At 37.1% G+C, this 24,912-nt stretch overlaps 1 protein-coding gene across 3 annotated transcripts in view; it reads left to right on the plus strand.

Annotated features, from left to right (window-relative positions):
- The window catches only part of LOC121032675 (protein FAM13A-like), a 92,198-nt gene that overhangs the window by 6,818 nt on the left and 60,468 nt on the right, over nt 1–24,912 (plus strand). For 2 of the 3 annotated variants that reach the window (XM_040478476.1, XM_040478484.1), the window contains exon 1: nt 22,050–22,294. The exons of the other annotated variant lie outside the window; for it this stretch is intronic. In XM_040478476.1, coding sequence (XP_040334410.1) covers nt 22,190–22,294 — 105 coding nt within the window. In that variant the 5' untranslated portion in view covers nt 22,050–22,189. Of the gene's footprint in view, nt 1–22,049; nt 22,295–24,912 lie in introns of those variants that run through there. 3 annotated transcript variants of the gene reach the window in all.

Raw genomic sequence — 24,912 nt, forward strand, 5'->3', positions numbered from 1 at the left:
TTTCCTTTGTAAGAACACTAATTCCCTAAATGAGGGTTCCGTCCTCATGACCTAAGCACCACCCCCTAATGCCATCACATTGGGCATTAAGATTTCAACATGTGAATTATGGAGGGACATAAACATTCAGGCTGTAGCATGCTCCAATTTCTCCACATCCTCACCAACACTTGTTCTTATCTTTTTTCTCCTTATCCTAGTGTGTGTGAAATTGTATTGCATTGTGGTTTGGGTTTGCATTTCCCTGATGGCTATCTCCAGCATCACTTTGTGCTTATTTATCACTTATGTATCTTTTTGGGGGGAAATGGCGATTCAGATCCTTAGCCCAGTTTTTAACTGGGTTATAACAAAGTTACAGTGTTAAGTGCTCCAATTTACTCTTCCTCCACTGGCTTTCTTAGAGGAGAGACGTAAGAAATAACCTCCTGAGGAATATCTCCGTTCTTAGCCCCACTGATGTTGAAAGTACTGCTTGTGATACACTGTCCCTTTCTTCACTTAAGGATTCCCGTAAAAAATTAGGGCTATCTTTAATGTCAGGAAAAAAGGTAACTTCCAGATGAAATTTGTCTTTCTTTTATCTGACACAAGAAAGAACTAGATAGGTTCATTTTAGCACTGACTTGCAACAAATCTCTGAGTTTAAGTTTGTGCTTCATTGCCATAGCTAATTCATTTTGAATTCCCGTACTTGTCTTTTCCTTATCCGTTGATTGTGTTTTTAAAATTTTAATGTTTTAATGCAATTCTGTTTTTATGTTACAGTAACCTCAACTATTGTTCTGGAAATTTACTAAACAATAAATTTAGACCAGACAGGCAGTACATCTTAGTGATAAACTTTATGGGTTCTGGAAACAGCCTCTGTTTGGTACTTCTCCCATCTACCAGCCATGGAATCTCTGACTGGTTCTATAAAATCTTTCACATTTGGACAACTGGAATAAAAATCATACTGTTTTAGTTTTGTTATAAGGATGAACTAAAAGTGTATATATAAATTGCTGTGCAGAGTACCCAACACTCTGCACTGAGCCTTAAGTAAATACTAGCTATGATGTTATTTCCTGCATCTTTTGACTAGAAGGAAATACCCACATTCTCTTAACCTCCTAAGAAAGGAGGCTTTGAAAGGAGCTTTAGGTAGCTAAAAGACAACTATAGTGGGAAAGGCCAGATTAATTCATACACATATAATGATATTGTAGAATTTTTGTGAAGGTGGATTATATATTTATGGAAATTCAAAAAACTATCTCAGGATTATCTATTGAAAATTCTCATTTCATTAATCCAAAACAGATGCACATTTTCTTTCTTTGCTTGAATCCTAAATCATAGCATATTACGTATATTGTGGTGTGGGCAGATTTTTAGCCTGATTTTAGGCATCCGAAGGGAATGGTAAAGATACAAAATGTGGGTAAGGTGCAACTGACAGTCTTAAAATAGTCATCCATTTAGAAAATGTTTGAGATATACGCTATTATCTTCTCCTTATATGGTTTAAAAACTACAGAAATTGGAGAAAGTGGTCTAACTCTGCCCTTATTAGTTTAGTGTATCTGTCAACCTAAACCCTGACATGGCCAATTTCAAAAGGTAGTGGTAGGTGATAGTTATCTTCTTGGTGTTTCATATTTCCCCCTCTTTTATTATATATATGTGTATGTATATAATATTGTGTGTATATATATACACATATATGTATATATGTATATACCTATAAATACACCTATATACCCACACCCACCAACACCCACATACGTATTTTTTCCCAACTTATTTCTCTCTACATTTAAGCTTGTAGTGTTCAAAAATTTCTGTTTTTCCCTTTCCCTTATCTTCTACATCGTGTTCTTTTCCTATGGGGTTGTAATAGTTAAACTCGCTAACAATTTGAAAAGTCCCTATCAATGTACTGAAATTGATGTACAATTACATGATTGCTTGTTGAGGAGAAACTTCTAGGACTATTAAATCCATATTTTGAAGCTGACTGGAATTTTAAAATTTCTCAATTCAATTTTTTTTCCAGTACTGTTGAAAAGAAACAGACTATTTAACAATGATACCTGTTACTACAATACAGGAGTTAACTTTGTGCTGACCTTCTTTGTTCCTCAGTTGTTGGTCTTTTTTTTTTTTTATCAATAAGTGGTTTTAGTTTATCATTGTTACAGTCATAGAGACTTTCAAGAGAAAGTTTTTAGATGAGTTTTTTTTATTATGTTTTTAGTATGGATAACACAATTTTACATTACTTTCAGATGCACAGCACAGTGATTCAGCATCTCTATATGTATACTATGCTCACTACAAGTGTAGCTACCATCTGTCACCAAACGACAGTATTATAATAACATTGATTATATTCCCTATGCTGTGCCTTTTATACCCATGACTTAATCATTCCATAACTGGAAGCCTGTATCTTCCTCTCCCCTTCATCCACTTTGCCCATTCCTCCACCCCCAGTCCATCTGGCATTCATCAGTTTTCTGTAATTATAGGTCTGATTCTGCTTTTTGTTAGTTTATTAATTTGATTCGTTTTTTAGATTCCACACATAAGTTAAATCCTAGGGCATTTGTCTTTTTCAGTCTGACGTATTTGTTGTCATAAGTGGCAAGATTTCATCCATTTTATGGCTGCATAATATTCCCATGTGTATGTGTGTATCGTCTATGTTTTTCAGGGATACTGGCCTGTAGTTTTCTTTTTCTGTGGTTTCTTTGACTGGTTTTGGTATCAGGGTATTGCTAACCTTGTGCAATGTATATGGAAGCTTTCCTTTCTCTTCTATTTTTTCATTATACTCCCTAGCTCCATCCATATTGTTGCAAATGGAAAGATTTCATTCTTTTTTATGGTTGTATATCGTGTGTGTGTATATATATATTATATATATGGCTGTATATTTGTGTATGTGTATACACACACCACATTTTCTTTATCCATTCATCTATCAGCGGACACTTGGGATGCTTCTGCGGTTGGGCTGTTGTAAAAACTGCTGCAATAAACCTAGGAGTCCATATATGCCTTCAAATTACTGTTTTTGTATTCTTTGGGTAAATACCCAGTAGTGTGATTACTGAATTGTAGGGTAGTACTATTTTTAATTTTTTGAGGAACTGCAATACTGTCTTCCACAGTGGCTGCACCAGTTTGCATTCCCACCAACAGTACAAGAGGGTTCCTTTTTTCTACATCCACGCCAACACTTACTGCTTCTTGAGTTTTTTATTTTAGCCATTCTGACAGGTGTGAGGTGGTATCTCATTGTGGTTTTGATTGGCATTTCCCTGATGATGTGTGATGTCGAGCATCTTTTCATGTGTCTGTTAGCTATCTGTGTGTGTCGTCTTTGGAGAAATGACTGTTCATGTTTTCTGCCCATTTTTCCATTGGATTATTTGGTTTTTAGTGTGTTAAGCTGTATAAGTTACTCATATATTTTGGATATTAACCCTTTATCAGATGTGTCATTTGCAAATATCTTCCCCCATTCAGTAGGTTGTCTGTTAGAATTGTTGGTGGTTTCCTTTGCTGTGCAGACACTTTCTATTTTGATGTAGTCCCAATAGTTTTTTTTTACTTTTGTTTCCCTTGCCCCAGGAGACATATCTAGAAAAATGTTGCTAATGGCCAATGTCAGAGAAATTACTGCTTGTAATCTCTTCTAGGATTTTTGTGGTTTCAGATGTCACATTTAGGTCCCTAATTCATTCTGAATTTTTGTGTATAGTGTAAGAAAGTGGTCCATTTCATTTGCATTTAGCTGTCCAGTTTTCCCAACACCATTTGTTGACGAGATTGTCTTTTCCCCATTGTGTAATCTTGCCTCCTTTGTAGAAGATTAACTGACCATGAAACTGTGGGTTTATTTCTGGGCTTTCTATTCTGTTCCATTGATTTATGTGTTTGTTATTGTGCCAGTACCATACTGTATTGATTACTACAGCTTTGTAATATAACTTGATGTCTGGAATTGTGATACACAAAAACCCAAAACCTGGAGGTATCTGTTGTTTTGCAGGGTTTTTTTGTTTTGTTTTAGTTTAGGGTTTTGTTTTGTTTTGTTTTTTTGAGATTGCTTTGACTATTTGAGGTCTTTTGTGATTTCATACAAATTTTAGGATTGTTCTAGGTATGTGGAAAAAATACTGTTGGTATTTTGATAGGCATTACATTGAATTTGTAGACTACTTTGAATAGTATAGACATTTTAACAATATTTATTTTTCCAACCCACGAGCATGGAACTCCTTTCCATTTCTGTTCATCATCCCAAATTTCTTTCATCAATGTTTTATAGTTTTCAGAGTGAGGTTTTTCACCTCTTTGGTTAAGTTTATTCCTATTTTATTTTTTTGTGCAATTGTAAATGGAATTATTTTCTTAATTTCACTTAATGTTGCTTCATTATTAGTGTATGGGAATACAACAGACTTCTGTACATTGATTTTTGTATCCCGCAACTTTTCTGAATTCATTTATCAGTTCTAGTTTTCTGGTGGAATTGTTAGGGTTTTATATATATATATAGTATCATGTCATCTGCAAAAAGTGAAAATTTTATTTCCTCCTTACCAACTTGGCTTCCGTTCTTTTTTGTTGTCTGATTGCTGTGGCTAGGGCTTCCAGTACTATATTGGATAAAAGTGGTGACAGTGGACATCCTTGTCTTGTTCCTGACTTTAGGAGACAAGCTCTCAGTTTTTCCCCATTGAGTATGGTGTTAGCTGTGGGTTTTCATATAAGGCCTTTATTATGTTGAGGTATGTTCCCTGGAAACCTAATTCGTTGAGGGTTTTTATCATGAGTGGATGCTATACCTGGTCAGATGCTTTTTCTACATCTATGGAAATGATCATCTGGTTTTCATCCTTTCTCTTATGGATGTGATGTATCACATTGATTTGTGAATGTTGAGTCACCCTTGCATCTCAGCAACAAATCCCACTTGATTGTGGTGAATGATTTTTTTTTTAATGTATTGTTGGATTTGGTTTGCTAATATTTTGTGGAGGATTTTTGCATTTGTGTTCATCAGAGTTTGGCCTGTAGTTCTCTTTTTTTGTGGTGTCTTTATTTGGTTTTGGTATCAGGGTAAGGCTGGTCATAGAATGAATTTGGAAGTTTTTTTTCCTCTTCCATTGTTTGGAATAGTTTGAGAAGAATAGGTATTAACTCTTTAAATGTTCAGTAGAATTTGTCTGTGAAGCTGTGTGGTCCTGCACTTTTGTTTGTTGGGAGTTTTTGTAGTTACTGACTCAATTTCTTCACTAGTAATCAGTCTGTTCAAATTTGTATTTCTTCCTTCTTCAGTTTTGGTAAGTTGTATGTTTTAGGAATTTATCCATTTTTTCTAGGTTGTCTAATTTGTTTATAATTTTTCATAATCTCTAACAATCACTTATATTTCTGTGGTATCAGTTTTTTCTCCTCTTCCATTTGATGACTTTGTGTGCATGTGCACTCCTGCGCGTGTGCTCTCTCTCTAATTAATTAATGAATTAAAGATGGGTCTGGCTAGAGTTTTATCAGTATTGTTGATCTTTTCAAAGAACCAGATCCTGGTTTCATTGGTCTTCTCTATAGAGATTTTTAAGTTTCTAAATCATTTACTTCTACTCTAATCTTTGTTATTTCCTTTCCTTTGCTGTTTTGGGGTTTTGTTGTTCTTTTTCTAGCTCCTTTGTGTGCAAGGTTAGGTTGTTTGAGGTTTTTCTTTCTTCTTGTGGTAGGCCTGTATTGCTATAAACTTCCCTCTTTGAACAACTTTTGTTGCAACCCAAAACATTTGGATGATTGTGTTTTCATTTTCATGTAAGTGTTTATTTTTTTTCTTTGATTTCTTGGTTGACCATTCATGTCAACCATGTTTATTTAGCATGTTATTTAACCTCTCTGTATTTGTGTTCTTCCCAGATTTTTCCTTGTGGTTGATTTCTAGTTTTATAGTGTTGTGGTCAGAAAAGATGCGTGATATGACTTTGATCGTTTTAAATTTGTTGAGACTTGTTTTTGGCCTACTGTGTGATCTGTTCTGGAGAATGTTCCATGTGCACCTAAAAAGAATGTGTATTCTGCTGTTTTAGGATGGAATGTCCTAAATATATCTGTTAAACCCATCTGGTCCGGGGTGTCATTCAAAACCACTGTTTCCTTATTGATTTTCTGTTTTGATGATCTGTACATTGACGTAAATGAGGTGTTAAAGTCCCCTACTATAATTGTGTTACTATTGAATGGTTCCTTCTTGTTTTTATTAACCACTTTACATATTTGGGTGTATAAATATTTACAATCGTTATACCTTATTGTTGGGTTGTCCCCATTATGGTTATATAGTGTCTTTGTCCCTCATGCCAATCTTTGTTTTAAAGCCTATTTTGTATGATCTAAGTATTGCTACTCTGGCTTTCCTTTACCTCATTGTGCTTAATGTTTCTTTCATCCCCTCACTTTCAGTCTGCAGGGGTCTTTAGGTCTGAAATGAGTTTCTTGTAGGCAGCATAAAGCTAGGTCTTGTTTTGTTTTTGTTTGTTTTTAATCCATTTCATCATCCTATGTCTTTGAGTGGAGCATTTAGTCTGCTTACATTCAAGGTAATTATTGACAGAGATGTATTTGTTGCCATTTTGTTACTTATTTTGTGGTGTTTTTTTTTTTGTTTTTTTTTTTTGTTTGTTTTTTTTAGTTTGTCCCTGCCCTTCTCTTGCTCTCTTTCCTAGTTTATTGTCTTTCTTTAGTGATATACTGGATTCCTTTCTCTTTGTTCTTTGCCTATCTATTACTGGTTTTTGACTTGTTGTTACCATTAAGTTTGTGTTTAATATCTTCTGCATATAGCAGTTTATATTAACTTAAATTTGAACCCCTTTACTCCTGTCCACCCTACATTTTATGTACATGGTGTCATATTTTACATCTTTTAATTTTGTGAATCTTTTGACTGATTTTTACAGATATTCTTATTTTTACTATAAGTTTTTGTGTTTCCTACTTTTCATACATATGGTCTTTCCCTTCCATTAAGAATCCCCTTTAATATTTCTTGGAGGGCTGGTTTCGTGGTCATGAACTCCTTTTGTTTTTGTTTGTCTGAGAAACTCTCTCCTTCTATTCCTAATATTGGCATTGCTGGATAGAATATTCTTGGCTGCAGATTTTTCCCTTTCAGCACTTTAAATATATCATGCCTCTCCCTTGTGGCTGGCAAATTTTCTGCTGAAAAATCAGCTGATAGCCTTATGGGGTTTTCGAAGTATCTAACTGCCTTCTTTTCTCTTGCTGCTTTAAAAATTCTGTCTTTATCACTACTTTTTACCATTTTAATTGTATGTGTCTTGGTGTGGACGTCCTAGGGTTGATTTTGTTGGGGACTCTCGGTGCCTCCTGGATCTGGGTACCTGTTTCCTTCCCCAGATTAGGAAAGTTTTCAGCTATTATTTCTTCAAATAAATTTTATGTTCCCTTCTCTCTTTTCTTCTTCTGGAATCCTGTAATGTGAATGTTTTTACACTTAATGGAGTCACTGAGTTCCCTAAATCTATTCTTATTTTGCATAATGATTTTTCTCTCACCTGCTCAGCTTGACTACTTTTCATTACTCTGTCCTCTAGGTCACTCACTGATTCATTTTTCTGCTTCCACTAGCCCACTATTTATTCCATTTTGTATATTTTTTATTTCATTTATTGTGTTTTTCACCTCTGATTGATTCTTTTTTTATCTCTTTGTTAGAGGTATTACTGACGTCCTCCACTCTTTTCTCAAGTACCGTGAGTGTCTTTAGGATCATTACTTTAAATTCTCTGACTGGCATATTACTTACCCACATTTCACTTAGGTCTCTTGCTGTGATTTTGTCCTGTCCTTTCATTTGGAATGTATTCCTTGTCTCCTCATTTTGTCTAAATCTCTATTTCTCTGTGTTAGGGAAGTCAGCTCTGCTTCCTGCTCCTGAAAGCAGTGGCTGTATGAAGAAAAGTTCCTGTAGTGCCCTGCGGTACAGTGTTGCCTCTTCCCCAGAACCTGGTGTCTCAGGGGGTCTCTCCTATGTGTGTTACATGTACCCTGCTGTTGTGTCCTGGCTGCCTTTGCCTTCAATCCAGTCATCTGCAGAGTCTGTCTTTGTCTGTTGCAGCAGTGTTTGGTCCCCAGCGTGGGTGAGCAGCTTTAACAACATGCGTGCCAGTCTGCTTGTGAATTGACACATACCACCGACCAGGGCTGTGTGGTGGGGGCAGGTGCGATTTTAACAAGGTGTGCCTCAGGCTTGTGCATGACCGATGCTGCTGCCACCCCACTACCCCCAATCAGACCAAAGCCTCCAAAAGCATGCTCATCAGGAGATGTGGTATTGGCAGAGGCTTGTACTAGTCTTCTGGATGAGGAGACCCACAGCAATGGGACTGAAGCATGTGTGACTGGAAATGGCTGATCTGCTGAAGAACGTGGGTGTGGACTTGATGTAAACAAGTTAGGTGGTGAATGTCAGCATTCTGGTTCCTGCAGCTGGCTCTGTGCTTATTCTAAGAGACGATGGGTGGGTAGGGGGTAGGGAATTGGTACCTGCCAGCCTCTTTGTTCTTGGAGGAGTCTTCCTAGGATCTCTGCCCTTTTGGGACATGCTCTGAGACGAGTAAATAGCTCTTTCTCCCATATGCTCCAGGTGTTTTTCTGCTGTAACTCCAAAGGGCTTTTTGTGGTGCAGTCTCTTTAAGGGCAGGGACTAGGCTTCCTATTGCTCTCTGGGCCTTTCCAGGACCAAGTTGCTGATTTTTAAAATTCCAGGATTTAAGTCCTTCTTGCTGTAAGAACTCTTGAAATTCAGTCTTTCTCGCTTTCAAAGCCAAATGCCATGGGGATTCATCTTACCTGTGCAGGCTTCCAGGTATGATAGCCTGTTTTGTGCCCTGGTCCATTTTGCTTCCCCGTGTCTCCACCCTTCCAACCCTCTTTGATGTGCCCTCTTCTCCACCTTTTGTTGTGGATTTTGTTCTGTCAGTCCTCAGGTCAGTTTCTGGGTTATTTATACTGATGGAAGTGTTATCTAGTTGTATCTGTGGGATGAGGTGAGCGTGGCGTCCTCTTACTCTGCCATCTTCCCAGCCTCCCTAGTGTGAGGCTCTTTGATATAAATGATTAGGAAATTGATTTGTCTCAGGTTGTGGTAGTTAAGTCCTTGACCACTAAGAGCTTTGCTATAGTTCTAATGAAGAGAAACAAACATTGTTATATATAAAATAGATATTTAGTATCAATATGTGTCTGTACAAAATAAACTGTTACAGCTGTAGCCATGTGAGATGTTGTTATTAAACAGTTAACTGCCACATGAATGTACAAGAATCCTATAGCAGCACCCCTCCATCTTTCCTAAAGTCCATGGCAGCCTAGCACGTTATAACTCATGTGTGAATTTTAAAGCTTCCAGGAGTATAAGTTCTATCCATTAAAAGTAATCCACTGGAGAGGAACATAGTCTGCAATAGTGCATGGCACATGGTATTATCTTACTAAATATTTGATTGTTAAGGGAATAAGTAAGCAAAGTATTAAATTTATATTCTCTGTGTATACATCTTACCAGCTGTGTGATTGGGCAAGTAGTTTGATTTATTAATTTCAAGTGGTTTTTTTTGTTGTTGTTGCAAAATGGGAATTTTGCCATTTATATCCTAGCTTGTTTTCATGTTGATTGAATGAGATAATATAGGTAAATGTGCTTATAATTAATATTTAAAAAAACTCTCAAGGTACCTCTTGTTCTAGTATTTTTCTCAGTTGAAATATTGGTTTACTGTTTATATCTTGTAATTGACAGTGATATTCATAACATGAGTACCCTTAGCCTAGTCACAATTAGAAACCAGGTGCATTCCAAATGGGGATTTAACCTATCTTAATTTAATGCATTTGTGAAAACCTAGGTCTCAGCATAGGTTTGGCTGCTCAACCTCCCTTGAGCTGCGGTCTCATTTGACAAACATGAATAATATGTATGCTGTGGAATTGTAATAAGTAAATGAGAACACAAGTGAAAGCCTTGGATGATAAACAATTGTTACTGACTCGTCCCTATACCCCCTCACAAAGTGAAACATCTTGTAATTCTAGTTCTGGGAATTGTTATTCAGTTAATAGGAATATTTTCTTATTTTTCATACATATATACATAATTATATATATATATTATATATATAGCAAAGTATTTTTTTACTTGCTGGATTTTTAAAAACTATATATGCTGTATTATTTATTACAGTCTTGCAATAGGTGAGGGACTATGCCAGCCACAAGTCATATACAATCCATATATACAAGTGGATTTTTATTTAAAAAAATCAAAAGTAATTGCCTCAAGAATTTCAACTTAACCTTTATTTAGAGATGAGATTTGAAAAAAACTTAAAGGAATCTTCCTGGCAAAAAGATGTTGCAAATGAAGAACTCAAATATTAAGGACTATGAACATATCTTTCCATGAGCACTGTATTCCTACATAGTCTTTCTGTCTTACAGATTTTATATTCTTAATATAATTGTAGGTTAAAATTTTATATTCAGATTTCTTACAGAAATACAAATCTTTAGATCATTATTTTTTCTTCCAGTTTTATTAAGGTAAAATAGACATATAATATTATAATTTTAGGTATACAACATTTGATTCTATATATATGTATAATTTTGATAAATGATCACTATAGTAAGTTTAATTAGCATCCATCACCTCACATCACTTTACATACAAATTTTTCTTATTTGTGATGAGAACTTTTAAGATCTCCGCAGATTACAAATATACAGTGAATATATAAATATTAATACATATATACAAATATACATAGTTAATAGTGACTATTAACTGTAATCACTGGGCTGAACATTACATTCACTGGACTAATTGATCCTATAACTGGAAGTTTGTACCTTTTGACTACCTTCACCTGTTTTTCCACACTATATTTTCTTTCTCTCTCTCTCTCTCTCTCTTTTTTTTTCTTTTAGAACTCTGGACTTTTTTCTCCAAAATTCCTTACAAATCATGTCTATGCTCACACATTTCAATTCTTTTTCTGATGACATCCCTGTTTCTTGTCCTGAATTTTTAAATTTTTAATACTTATTTTCGAGAAAGACAGAATGTGAGTGGGGAGGGGCAGAGAGAGAGGGAGACACAGAATCCGAAGCAGGCTCCAGGCTGCCAGCATAGGGCCTGATGTGGGGTTCAAACCCACGAACTATGAAATCATGACCTGAGCCTAAGTCGGACACTTAACTGACTGAGCCACCCAGGCACCCCTTGTCCTGACTTTTAAATGAGTCCCAAAGTGTTGCCAGGAACAACCAAAGATTTATCACCACACATTTAATGCAGTAACTATATGAATATTTGTTGTGAGGCCTGAAAGGAAATGTTATGTTACTCTGTCCTCAAAGGATTTCAATCTAGAAAGATAAATTTGCAAACAATAACAATGCTGTGTGTAAATATTTTACAAGTGTTTAAAGCAGGCATATGTGTGCACACAGAGGAGCAGTGTTAGGAATGCTAGAGACCTTGGTGCTAGGCATTGAAGTATGTGTATGAGTTCCCTAAATAAGAAAAGGGAGACGCATGTCTGGCAAATACAAGATCATAAAGATTCTGAAGTCAGACAATGTACCACTTAAGTAGTTTAAAGAACAACAGGGACACCTGGGTGGCCCCAGTCGATTAAGCCGCTGACTTCGGCTCAGGTCATGATTTCGCGGTCTGTGAGCTCGAGCCCTGCGTCGAGCTCTGTGCTGACAGCTCAGAGCCTGGAACCTGTTTCAGATTCTGTGTCTCCCTCTCTCTGACCCTCCCCCGTTCATGCTCTGTCTCTCTCTGTCTCAAAAATAAATAAACATTAAAAAAAAAAAAAAAAAAGAACAACAATGTATTTGTTTCCTATTAGTACTCTGATAAATTACCAGAAACTTAGTGACTTACAACAGCACAACTTTATGATCTTACTGTTCTAGATATCAGAAATCTGAAATCAGTTTTACTGGCTAAAATCAAGCTTCTTCTTGGTACCCTCAATGAGTTCTTGCATTTTCCAACTTCTAGAGGCCATCTTCATTCCTTGGCTTGTGACCTTCCTACATCTTCAAGCCAGCAGCTTGGGATCTCTTTGACTACAATTGGTGCTTCTATCATGACCGCTCCTCCTCCTTATAAAGACCCATATGATTAGATTGAGCCCTGATAATCCAAGATAACCTTCCCAAGATCTGTAACATAAATACATCTGAAAATCTCATTTGCCATGCAAGGAGACATATTCACAAGTCCTAGGAGCTAGGATGTGGACATCTTTGGGGGACCATTATTCAGCCTACTACCAGCAAGAAAGCTAAAATTTAAGATACATAATGGGGGTGAGGCTAGTATGAAATTAGATTTTGAAAAACTTTGAAATCTATGCTAAGGAGTTTGGAACTTAATCTATAGGCCGGCAGTTTTTATTCCTTAAAAAAGTTAAAAGTATGACGATAGATGCCTGATTCATGTGCATACACTCAAAATTCAAATATAATTACTTGCATGATCACAGATCCCTTGAAGCCAATATATGAAGCCTTTAGGCCTGAAGAGGAAGAAAATAAGCAGGAAAGTAACATAATCAAATCTGTTTCAGAAGGGTAGCTAGTGGTGTTCTTGCACCAAAGGAATGCTGATGAGGCACACATTTAACAATTTTTTAATTTTAAAGAATAGCTGCAATATCGGAGAGAAAATTGAGTTGAAAAATTTTCAGAGGTAGAATAAATAGGCTATGATGATTAAAGAAGCCAGGGGAGACTGAAGCAGGCTTTGAGATGTTTATGAAAAGGCTCCTAATGTATACTTCCTACTGAAATTTCCTCCCACTGTGTGACTGATTCTGGAATCTGCCTGAAATCAAATGCAACTTTCTATTCAAACATGTTCTGTTCCCCAACTAATTAATTCCTTCTATTAGTAGGGTAGCCATATAATACATAGTCTAAACTGAGACAGTGATTTATTTATAACTATTTTTAAAGATATTCAAATAAATCTTACTTACAAAACTTATTTATAAAACCTGAAATTTAGATTTCTGTAAAACTTCCTTATAGGCTGTGGTGGCTCTAGAATATCCCTTGGTGGGATATTTTGACCTGGTCAACATATGCCTTCTCAGGTCCTGATGTCATAAACTGGCCCACAGGACCTTGCACCGGCATTAGAGGTAGAGGAATGAAGCCTGGTTGCTAAGGTGAAAATGTATGTGGAGGGCAGTGAAAAGATCTTTCCAATGAAGACAGACTTTTTAGTGAAGGACCATATCCAAATGCCATCTGCTGTGAGCTCTAGTTGGAAAAGTCCCTAGTGATATCATAGACTTTGATTTAATTCTAGTGGGATTGCCCTCTTTGTAAAGTTGGAGATCAATTCATCTAGGTCTGAATATTTAGATTTTTCTTCTGTTCTTTTTCTTTAAAATGTGTTTCACCCTCAAGTACAGAATTGGACCCATTTAGCTTTTCATCTGTTGCCTCCCTTCTTGCCATTCTTGATAACTCCTTACAAAGGCCATTATCTCTTAAGGATGATTCTAGGTCCTCCAACTTTCTCTTAAGATAGTTAAACTTTAAGAATTTTATGTTTCAAATTGTTGGTAAGTTGTACACTTAGGTTTTTCTCCTTTCTGTGTAGAGTTGATATTAAGTGAAAACTTCACCCTGAGATGAGAGAACAAATCCAAGGATCATTGACCATGCCATCACCCCCCAAGGAAATCAGAAGTGAAGAGGACTGGAATTCACGTTTTCAGCTCCCATAATCTTGTGTAACTTTTTTTTAGGAGATGCTGAAGCCAAATGATGAGGCTGCCTAAAGTCCCTTCAGGACACCAAAGTCCATCAGAATCACAGCAAATCACACAAGACACCCACAGCTTCTGCTGGGAATCAAACCTGCTTCCACATATTTGCCACTTACAACATTCCTCATTCCTTTTAGTAGATCCAGTTTTTCCATCTGGTATCACTTCCCTTCACCCAAAGAACTCCTTTTAGCATTTCTTATAGTGTGAACTCACTAACGTCAAATTCACTCAGCTTTCCTCTCTCTGAAAATGTTTCTATTTCACCTTCATCTTATGAAGAACATTTTCTCTGGATATGTAATTTTAATTTTGTAAGAGTTTCTTTGACTCACCCCACCCCCTCAAAACCCTGTGTACATATCAGTCCATTATTTTCTGGTCTCCATTATTTCTTCTGAGAACTAAGTTGTAACTCCTATTGTTCCATTAAAGGTAAATATCTTTCAGGGCGCCTGGGTAGCTCAGTTAAGTGTCTGACTTTTGATTTCGGCTCGGGTCATGATCTCACAGTTCATGGGTTCAAGCTCCACATTGGGCTCTATGCTGACAGTGTAGAGCCTGCTTGGGATTCTCTCTCTTTCCTTCTCTCTGTCTCTCCCTTGCGCGCGCACGCGCTCTCTCTCTCTCTCTCTCTCTCTCTCTCTCTCTGTGTGTGTGTGTGTGTGTGTGTGTGTGTGTCTGTCTGTCTCTCTCTCAAAATAAATAAACTTTAAAAAAGTAAGCATCTTTTTCTGGTTTACTTTAAAGGCTTTTTTGGTCTTTAACTCTCATTGTTAGCACTGTTAAAAATATGAGTGGTTTTCTTTATCCTTCTAGAGGTCTGTAGAGCTAAGGTTAATGTTTGTTATCAATTTTGAAATTTTTCAGCTTTTATTTTCAAAAATGTTTTTCTAGTCCAATCTTTCATTTCCTCCTAGGATTCTAATTAGACTATATGATATTATCCTCCATATTAGTGGCATTCTTTTTTTATTTTCCTTTCTTTTCCTTTCTTTTCCCCTTCCTTCCTTCCTTCCTTCCTTCCTTCCTTCCTTCCTTCCTTCCTTCCTTCCTTCCAGATTCCACATAGAAAGATGGAAGTCTTGAACTCTCCCTTCTTAGGATCCTGGTAGAGCGAGTCCTGATACTCTGGCAGCACCCTTCGCTGTCACCTCCCTCAGCCTCATCTTTCCAGAACACTTTTAAGAGTGAAAAGCGATGCTATTAATAACTGCATTGAATCAACAAGCATAAATTGGAACTTTGCCAGGCAAACTGGAGTTTAAGATACACTACTTGGCACAATTTCATTGTCCTGGCAAACAAATCTTAGAGTCTTCCTTCATGCTGTCCTTGACTACGTGACACCTCTTTTGCCTCGTATATAAAGTCAGTTATCAGTCTTACAAGTTCTGTCTACAAAGTTTGTGATTTATCTTTCAGTATCTAAATTCAAGAAATTATCCTCTCAACTGGGCAATTGTTAACAGGGTCCATTTATTTATAAGAAGTTTCCTTTTGGGGCGCCTGGGTGGCGCAGTCGGTTAAGCGTCCGACTTCAGCCAGGTCACGATCTCGCGGTCCGTGAGTTCGAGCCCCGCGTCAGGCTCTGGGCTGATGTCTCGGAGTCTGGAGCCTGTTTCCGATGCTGTGTCTCCCTCTCTCTCTGCCCCTCCCCGTTCATGCTCTGTCTCTCTCTGTCCCAAAAATAAATTAAAAAGTTGAGAAAAAAAAAATTTTAAAAAAAAAAGTTTCCTTTTTATTTTAGCACATTTTAGTCAGACCTCAGATTAATCTGGCAGCACTTTTGTCAAGCTATTTATTTAAGAACATACAGTAGTTAGTTCATGGCTGAGGTCCTGCCTAGATTTCTTATTCTTCTATTTAAAGTCCCTTACTTTTCATGCTAATGTCTGTCTCTTTGCCCATCACAAAGACCCACATAAGAATGCCTTCTCCCTCTCCTGCCTTCATAATCAGTGACTTCTATAGAAGTCCACTCAACACCTGCCTTCTTGCGGCTCTAGCTCCAGTGACCTTCATCCATCATGGGTTGTTGTTGGGTTTTTTTTGTTTTTTTGTTTGTTTGTTTGTTTTTTGCTTTTTTGCTTTCTTCAAATTCTTTTCTTTTTAACATTTATTTTTGTGAAAGAGAGCAAGTGCGCAAGCATGGAGGAGGGGCAGAGAAAGAGAATCCCAAGCAAGCTCTGCAGGGCTCTGTCCCAGGAACCATGAGATCATGACCTGAGCTGAAATCAAGAGCTGGATGCTTAACTGACTGAGTGACCCAGGCGCCCCCTGGCTTCAAATTCTTAAGTCCTAAGGGCACACATTTCAAATTTGATTATACAATTTAGTGTATTGTATTTGTTAATTGAAGGATTAAGACTCAAGTGCCTTCAGGGTCTGTGAAGTAATCATAAACTGTGAAGCAGGCAGAGTAAGGAACAATGGGTATTAAAGTGTTTGTGTTGCTTGCTAGTAATTCCCACTTAGGTATGTGGCCTTTCAAATCACTATGCTGGTGAGACAGAATGGCCAAACGGAATACCTTCTCAAGATTTGCAAATAGTGTCCTCAAAAAAATTCTTACGTATACTTCATAGTTCAAGTACTATACCATTATTCATACCTCCTCTTAGCCATAATTCCTCGAATACTAATAGGTACACATTGTCTATTATATAAGTGCTTATGAAATATAGAAGTTAAATTATGGTTTTAGCAAACTTAGTGGGAAAATAAACTGTTTTCAAAAGAAAATGCAGCTCTTGTCTAGTTTTCCCGGACTGAGGAATGGAACCTCTCATTCCCATCAGTAGTCTTGTCCACTTCTTACAGGACTGGGTCCTGATTCTCTCCTTCTGTGGACGCTGGGAAAGTGGATCTGCTTTGGCTTCCAGGGAAGGGATAGAGAATAGTATCCAGTCTAGCCTTAGTCAAGTGACATGCCAAGCGTTAAGTGGGGCCATAAACAGAACGGGAAAAAAGGGACATTAGGCAAGCAAGTGAGGAAATAATAGAAATGCAGGTCAAACAATAAGGCTTAAATAATGACCCACAGAATTGGGATGTCTAAACTAAGGATGTGTCAAAGAATGACGAGATCAACACTATGTACCTGACAAAAAGACAAAGCTGAACTTACTGATTGTCACAGTGGGGGAAAACTCTGATGGTCAGGCATGGTCTTTCTGAGCAGAGCAGACTGATGATAATTATACAGGTGGGTTTGCAGGAGTGTGACATCATTGGAAGGAGAGTGGTTACTCAAATGAGACAGTTATTGTTTGACACTCAAAGACATACTTATTAGACTGAGCCCCTTCTTAATTGGGCTGTTACTGATAGGTTGGCTTGCAAAATTACTTGGTTTACTGAGGGAAGGTGCTGATCAATTGAGCAGGTTTAAAATGAGTTATATTGGCTATTTGTTTCCATGGCTACAGAACATTCGATCTTTTCCTAGGAGTATTGTAATTTTTTTTTTCCTCAAATGGGATGAGAATGCACCTAGACTTCAGAACAGAAATATGATCAGATTATGAACTGGACCTCTTTCTGGAAAATCCTTCAGAAAATAATTAGAAGAAGGTAAGAATAGTCCCAAGGCCAGGTAATGGAGCAGTGGTAACAAATAGACTAATAAACCCAAGAAAGACCTACTTCCCATTATTTTCCAAGGAGCCAAGGCCCATAGAAGAGTCTTTCTTTGGATATGTAAGGATTTTCATGCCCAGTAATGTTACTGAATAGCCAACCAGCAAGGGTCAGCAAACTTTTTCTGTAAAGGGTCAGATGGTAAATGTTTTAGGCCTTGTGGGCCATAGGTTCAGTCTCTGTTGCAGATGCTAACCTTGGCCACTGTAGTACCAAAGCAGCCAGGCATGTTATATAAACAGATGGGTGCAGCCGGAGTTGATCTAGAGTAGCTGGAAGGGGCCTGTGGTGGCCAGATGTGGCTCACAGACTGTAGTTTGCTGACTGCTGACCTAGAGCAAATAATCTTTCAGGTGCACATGCTGCTAGAGATTCAAAACCCCAAATATCTGAACCTCTCTGGTCAAGAGATAGTATATAAACAATAAATAGTTGCTGACTGACTACTGATACCCTGTCTGATTGGATGCCATTGATTCTGGTCCAGGCTAGTGTACTCCTGGAGTAGTAGCTGGGATAGAGGTAGAGCTGGAGTATAGGCAGACTGAGTTTGGGAGGAAAAGCCTCCAATGTCCTATTTCCAATGGGCATCAGGTGATTGATGCTGTCAGTGCCGCCACCACCACACCCCATGATACTCGCCGGTCTCTGCTACGTGGCCAGCAGTACTGTAACTGCTGACCGCTACTGTTCTGACAACTGTTATTGCTACTCCAGCTGAAGAGATTTTGTCTTTTGAAAACTGGTAGCTCTGCCAGTTAACATCAGAGAGATCGACTTTGAAGGATTTTTAGCTTCTTTGGTGGCTAGAGGACAACTTGGCCTTTTTGGATCCCCTCATCAAACTTCCCCAGGTTACAGGGTCATTTGAATGAAGCATCCTAGGGATCTGACCATCCTTTATGAAGTCAGCTTGACTCCTTCCTCCAGGGAGCCCACAGATCTTGAAAATAGGGATCCTTTTCTGACCTGGTATTTCAGCATTTCTGGGAGTAGTCATGGAATTAGCCTACCAGAGTGAACTATTCTGAAAAATACTTGTTACAATTTCTTTATTCTTTCTGGGAAAAAAAAGTGATAGCTCATATTTTATATAAACAACTCTCTTGGCTGGGGCTTGTGTATCTTAAGATTCTTTATAAATCAATACTTAGGAATATATATGTTTGTCAGCTCAGAGAACTTTCTGGAATTAGACTCTACTATCACTTGCATCTCTTTAGGGGTGAGGAAAATTATTTCGGACTCCAATTTTAGATCTATTCCATGGAAAGACATTGTTTGATGTGAAGAATGTTTTTAGTTCTGTTTGTTAAATGGCCTATTCAGGGTATCTTTTTGCCATGAAATATAGTCATTACAAAAAATAAGGATAAGTTTAGCACAGTACTAATTTCACTTTATAATAGTGTACAAGTACTTGTGAAAATAAGGACTAGATTTTTGTCATCCTTATGTAGTATTATTATATATATGTATTAGGAACAATAATGCAAGGTATAATATTTTGATGTTCTAACTTGTTCTAACATTACTTAATGTTTTTGAAATCCATCATGAAAAATTGGGAAGGAGCAATAAAGTTTTGAAAAAATAATTAGAGAAGGCTATCTTTATCAGCTATTTAAGTCAATTATAAAGATACAGTTATTCAAATATGGATATGGAATAAAACTAGGTAAACTATGGAAGAAAGAAAAACCTAGATAGAATATATTAGTCTGAAAAAGACCCTGGTTGTGTATGTGTATGTATATGAATTTAATATATAGTAAGGATAGTATCATACATGGGAAATGAAAAACTTGCTCAATAAATGGGAGTCATTCGGTTAGTATATTAGGTTAAAGACAAACTTGTTTTACACACAGGACTTTCAAATATAGTAACATATTTGAGAGTTTGATTTCTTTCTCCAATGGGAGTCTAATTGATACAGGCATGTTAATGCAGCCATACTCCACAAGGTCATTCAGAGGTCTAGGTTCCTTCCATCTGCTCAGTCTTTCATCCCCTGGGACTCTTTCTCCTGTATGATCCAAGTGAGGTGTATTCACATTCCAACATGTGATGAAGAGGAAGGATCCTATGAATCATGCGACACAGAAATTGTACATACCCAATCGATTCACACTCTGTTAATGAGTCATGGCCCTATCTACTGGTATGAAAGGTTGGGAAATGTAATCTGTAGACGAACAACTATGGGCTCAGCCCCAACTAAGAGGGAAAAGAAGCTCTAATAGTATCAGAAAGAGAGATTGCATCCTGGAAAGAATTAACCATGTGGGCCACAGTAGTTAAATGAAAAATAAAAATCAAATCAATTTAGATCCTCATTTTTTGCTATATTTCAAAAAATATTCCAAATAAATAATCCAACCATATGATAAGCATCCAAAATTGCTTTTTTATTACTATTTGCCAGGTAATATACTAAGAGCTTTTTATAGATTATATATCATTTAATCCTTAAAATGAGCTTATAAAAGAAACTTGTTAAGTAACGATTTGATAAATGGACAATGCCACACATGGATTAGAAAATACAAATGACTAATGAGGAATTTTCTTTAATGGTAAATCTGAATTTTAAGTGAGAAGTCCTTTTCGTTTATTAAGTTATGAAATATTTTACAAAATATTCAAACTTGGGTAGCATGAATTGAGGATTATAAACTGCCAGAGTCAATGTGTGTCAACAACCTTAGCACATGTTAATATTCAACGTGATCCAACAATTTCACTTTCTGGAGTCTTGACTAGAAAATAATCAGAATGAGGATAAAGCATACACACATACACACATACACACATAAAATCAGAAACATACACACATAAAATCAGAAACCATGTAAATGCCTAAAAATAGGAGAATGACTAAAAAAACCGTTATATATACAGAACGTAATATTGTATGTGATTAAAATTGTTTATAGTGTTAACAGTATGGGAGCATGTCAGTGATATAATGGTAAGTGAAAAAAATTAGGATGGAAAACTCACAAATTAGATTTAAATTATGTTTTTCAAAAACAAAAAATAGAATCGAAATATGTTAAATGTTTTTGGGTGTCCTTTGTTATTTTTTCACTACCTCATCTCTGCTTCTTTGTTACTGCCTCTGTGCTGACTAATTAAAAAGCCTTATTGATTTTCATTCCTCTCTCCTCCCATTAAATGATCCATAAGAGAAGGTATCATGTCTTTCTGATCATTGTATATTGTTGCATAGTGCCTCAACCAGTATAGGTGATAAAAATTGACCTAATCTTTAGGCTTTTATTTTTCACCAAAGACTGGCAGTACTTGTATCCTCAGAAAAAGAAGACAAAATTTTAATGTATTGGAAAAAGTCTGTTTTATAATAATTTTCTTTAATAGTCTAGTTTTCTAATGGGTAAATGGAAAGCAGAAGTGATAAAATCTACATTAGGTGGAAGCAGAAAAAAGTTTTATTTTTCAGTGGAGGGGTTTATGTCCATTTGCCCACTCCCATTCCATTGTTTGGCCTTGGGATTGTGTTAGTGCACCTTGTGGAAGTGTCTTTGCAATGTTCTAAATGCATGCGTTGAAATAAAATGGACTTTGTCATGTCCTCTGGCTTTGCTGTGGGCACTGTTGATTGGCTGGAAATACACATTTGAAAGGAAGTACCGAAATGGGAACTGATTTCCGCTTTCCATGGTCTTCCCACCCTGTGCCTTTAAGATACAATTTTATTATGTTTTGTTGTTGAGGGCAATTTAAGTCTTCTAAAATTGGGTAAAGTGAAACTTCTCACGCAGTATTAGTCAGCATTCTCTTAAATGTGCCACTAAAAAGGATTTGACCAAAAAGTGGTAATAAAAAAATAGGACAGTGTCCTTCTGGCTTATGTGAAATGGATATTTTCGCTATCAGTTCAAATATTTGGAAATTGTAAAGTCTGTCACATTTTCTAATGACACAGCATGTGTGTGAAGTAGGACATTGTTGAAAGGTCAACCAGAGGCTGATTTTCCACACTATAAATCACATATGTTGAATTGTGGAAGTCTAGAAACATGTTGTTTTACGTTAATCACCAGTGTCTGTGAATAAGATAATTCAAAAGTAATGAGAAGTGGTAAGAGTTGCATGAAATAAAGTATTTTCACTTAAAACAATTCTGATAGACTAAAGGTGGAGGGAAGAATGTTTTGATAGACTTTAGTTTCTAAGGGGCAGTGGGAGTGAAAAGTGTCTCAGAAAAGTGAGGCGTGTGCCTGCAAGTTGAAACCTGAGTGTGAATATGTGAATTTTTCTTAGGAGTAGCAACTAGGAATCAGGTTTGCATATTCACTGTTTTGCACTTAGTCCTCCTATTAATGAATACCACCAGGTGATGGGTGTTTTCTGACTGGAGAAAGCCTGTGTGTGGCATCTGGCAAGTCAGGTTTAAGAAAAAGATGTCAGCAGCTTAAGGCCCCTGTCACATGACCTCCTCTACTTGCCAATACTAGACGCTCTGGATCAGATTTCAACTCCAGGCAGTCCTGCCAGCCATGTGGGTTCAGCCGAGTGAGAAGCAAAACCGCGCTTCCGAAAATGTTAGGAGCTGCTCTTTGCTCCCTCTGAGGCCTCTGGATTAGGAACTGTGTTTCAAATGAAATCATATCTACTGAATGGAATTCTCGTACTTTGCTGTCATTTTGATGTTTTCATCTGGTCTTCATCACTTCTACCAGGCACTTCCTGCGAGAATGGGGGCAGGCGCTCTCGCTATCTGTGTGAGTACAGGCCGCCCCCGTCTTCTGTGGACACGGCGGGGCTGAGGAGAGGCCTGTGCCCTCCTGGTTTTGCTGCGATGTTTGTGCGATTTTGTTTTTCCTTTCTAGGAGGTGGGGGAAGGTTTGTTACTTAAATGCCTATCTATTCAAATGGACGTTAAACAGTGTTTGGGGCAGCATTCAGCATTTTTGTCTGCCTTTCCAAAAAAGATGAAGGAAGAAGTGTGCCGGAGTTTATGTGGTTAGGACAACTTGATTTAAAGTAAAGCATTCTCGAGCATTTCAGACTTCCTTATTATAGATGAGTTAAATATGAATGCTTAATTGTAGTTACTGGAAAAGTCTAGTGGCTAGACTGAGAACGAATGAAAATAACCACGAATTTTTTCCTTCTGGGTATGTGTATGACCTTTTTCTATTCACATTTTTGTTTTCTTTTAGTAATGCTAGAATTTCTGTTGAAGCATGGTTGCTGAAAGTGACAGAGAAAGAGCTTGTTTGATAAATGTTTGTGAAACCTTCTGGTTACAATACAGTAGCATCAATAAATACCACTGATGTAAAATCCATGAGAAAATGCATGTATTTCTAGGGCTGAATTAATAAATTTCAAAAGTAGTTCTGTTGATGCTACTTTTGCAATAACCACGTATTGTCAATTATACAATTTACAGAATGCTGTGATTTAAGTGTTTATTTCAATATATAGAAAATGCATATATATCAAGCATACTTGTATTTATAAACTGGTATTGTCTTCCAAGGGGGCATTTTGTTTGTCCCTAGAAGAGCTAAATGAGAAATATATATTATTCTTTATTATCAACTTTATCTGCTGACTTCTGTATCATCACAGGTCACATCTTTTTTCTTTTTTTTCTTTTTTTTCAAGTTTCAGAAACAGCTGCGATTTGTGGTAGGTTGTGATGGCATCCTAAAACATCTAGAGATATCTGGGCAATTTTTTACACATATGCCCCAAATGGTCACCACATGGTAAATCAGCCCCACAGATTGAATTTTCATAGTAAAACTCCCTCATTTTTGTGCTTGGAACTTTTTGGTATCCTGTGTGCCTGTCTCTCTTTTCTTCTTAGCCCTGAGCCTTGTAGCATCCCAGGTATCCATGTGATTATCTTTTTATCATTCCCAAGAGTTTTCTTCAAAATCTGATTTTTTTTTTTTCTATTGTAAAATACTGACCTTCTATTTCACTTCATCTTTCCAAGTTTGGAAAACAAATACTTTAGGACAGGAAATGTGTAGAGTATGAAGCAGCAGATCAACCTATTTGGCCTGAGACAGTCATCTCTGATTAGACCCTTACTTCTTGCTTGTGGTCTGCATGCATTGATCTCTACTTGACTGAAATGCACACTGACCCATGTATGAAACTGAATATTTTTCCTTAGTTTAATCCAAAGTATATGCAAAATTTCATGTAAAGTTGACATGAAAATCATACTATATAAGAGATTATTCACTCTAGTAGAGGAGTGATTCTCAGTCATTCCTATTCTTTAACTTCAGGTTAGCCTTTTTTTTTTTTTTTCTATCCCAGTTCTACTTATAGGAAATGCTTATGTTTTTAGGATTTTTAGCATAGTATTTCTGGAAAAACATAGCTGAAGGAGAAAAAAATATTTTTTTTTCATGGTTGTGGCAGAAAGGTGAGAGCTATGTAAATGTAAGCATAGGGGCTGGCATACTTGTTTTTAGTTTGGGACCTCTTTACCTAGACATATCTTATATGTAGCAATGGCTCAGATATCCTGATACTGAAGATAGTTGTTTAGACAGAATAATAGAATACTAGATATTTGTAGTGTGTGTGTGTGTGTGTGTGCATACGTACGCATGTTGAAGTGGAACACTCCATTCATTGGAGTTCAAAGAGCCTCCATTTCTATGTCCATTGACTAACCACCTTTCTCTTCCTCATTCTTTTCATCTCTTCCCATATTACTAGCACTGTTAGTAAAGCCAAAGTGGGCTCAAAATTTCACTTACTACTCATATTTACAAAGAAGTTGCAGCTTCCTCACTAAATATCTGTTTTTCCTCAATAAACTACACCCAGGCGGAATGGGAACCATACCTGCCAGTTAATGTTGCCTTAGTCTCTTCTAGCTTTAAATGTCACTTTGAGAGGACTCCAGCTCTCTCGGGTGAAATCTTGAGTCTTTCAGACCTCTTGCACCTCCTGCTGTTCTGTCCAAGGTGGCATCTGGGTATTTAGAGGAAGGTGGGCTTGCAAGTAGGAGTTGCCATATCCCAATGGCTGAAGAAAGAGGGGCCCAGAATACATGCGTGTCGATTTTTATATTGTGGATGTTCTGGTCTCTGGTGTGTTTAGCAAACCTTCAGTGAATTTGTAGGTAAGTTCTGTTGGTATTATCCAGGCCTTGCAGTCCACTCCCCCTGAGTTAACTCCAACTTTTGTTGGTGCTGGGAACAATTCTAAGGATGTCCTGGGCCTTGTAGCCTTTGTCCCTAATTTGACCCCTCCATTCCTGTAGCCTCATCACTGTGTATCCTCAGCTACCTTTATGTCTATCCCATAGTGCAAGCAGGAGCTGTGGTCCTAGTACAGAAAGGTTCACAAACCATATTATGAT

The sequence above is a fragment of the Herpailurus yagouaroundi genome, unplaced genomic scaffold (genome assembly GCF_014898765.1).
Source record: "Herpailurus yagouaroundi ecotype Mexico unplaced genomic scaffold, PumYag 28, whole genome shotgun sequence".
Lineage (NCBI taxonomy): Eukaryota > Metazoa > Chordata > Mammalia > Carnivora > Felidae > Herpailurus > Herpailurus yagouaroundi.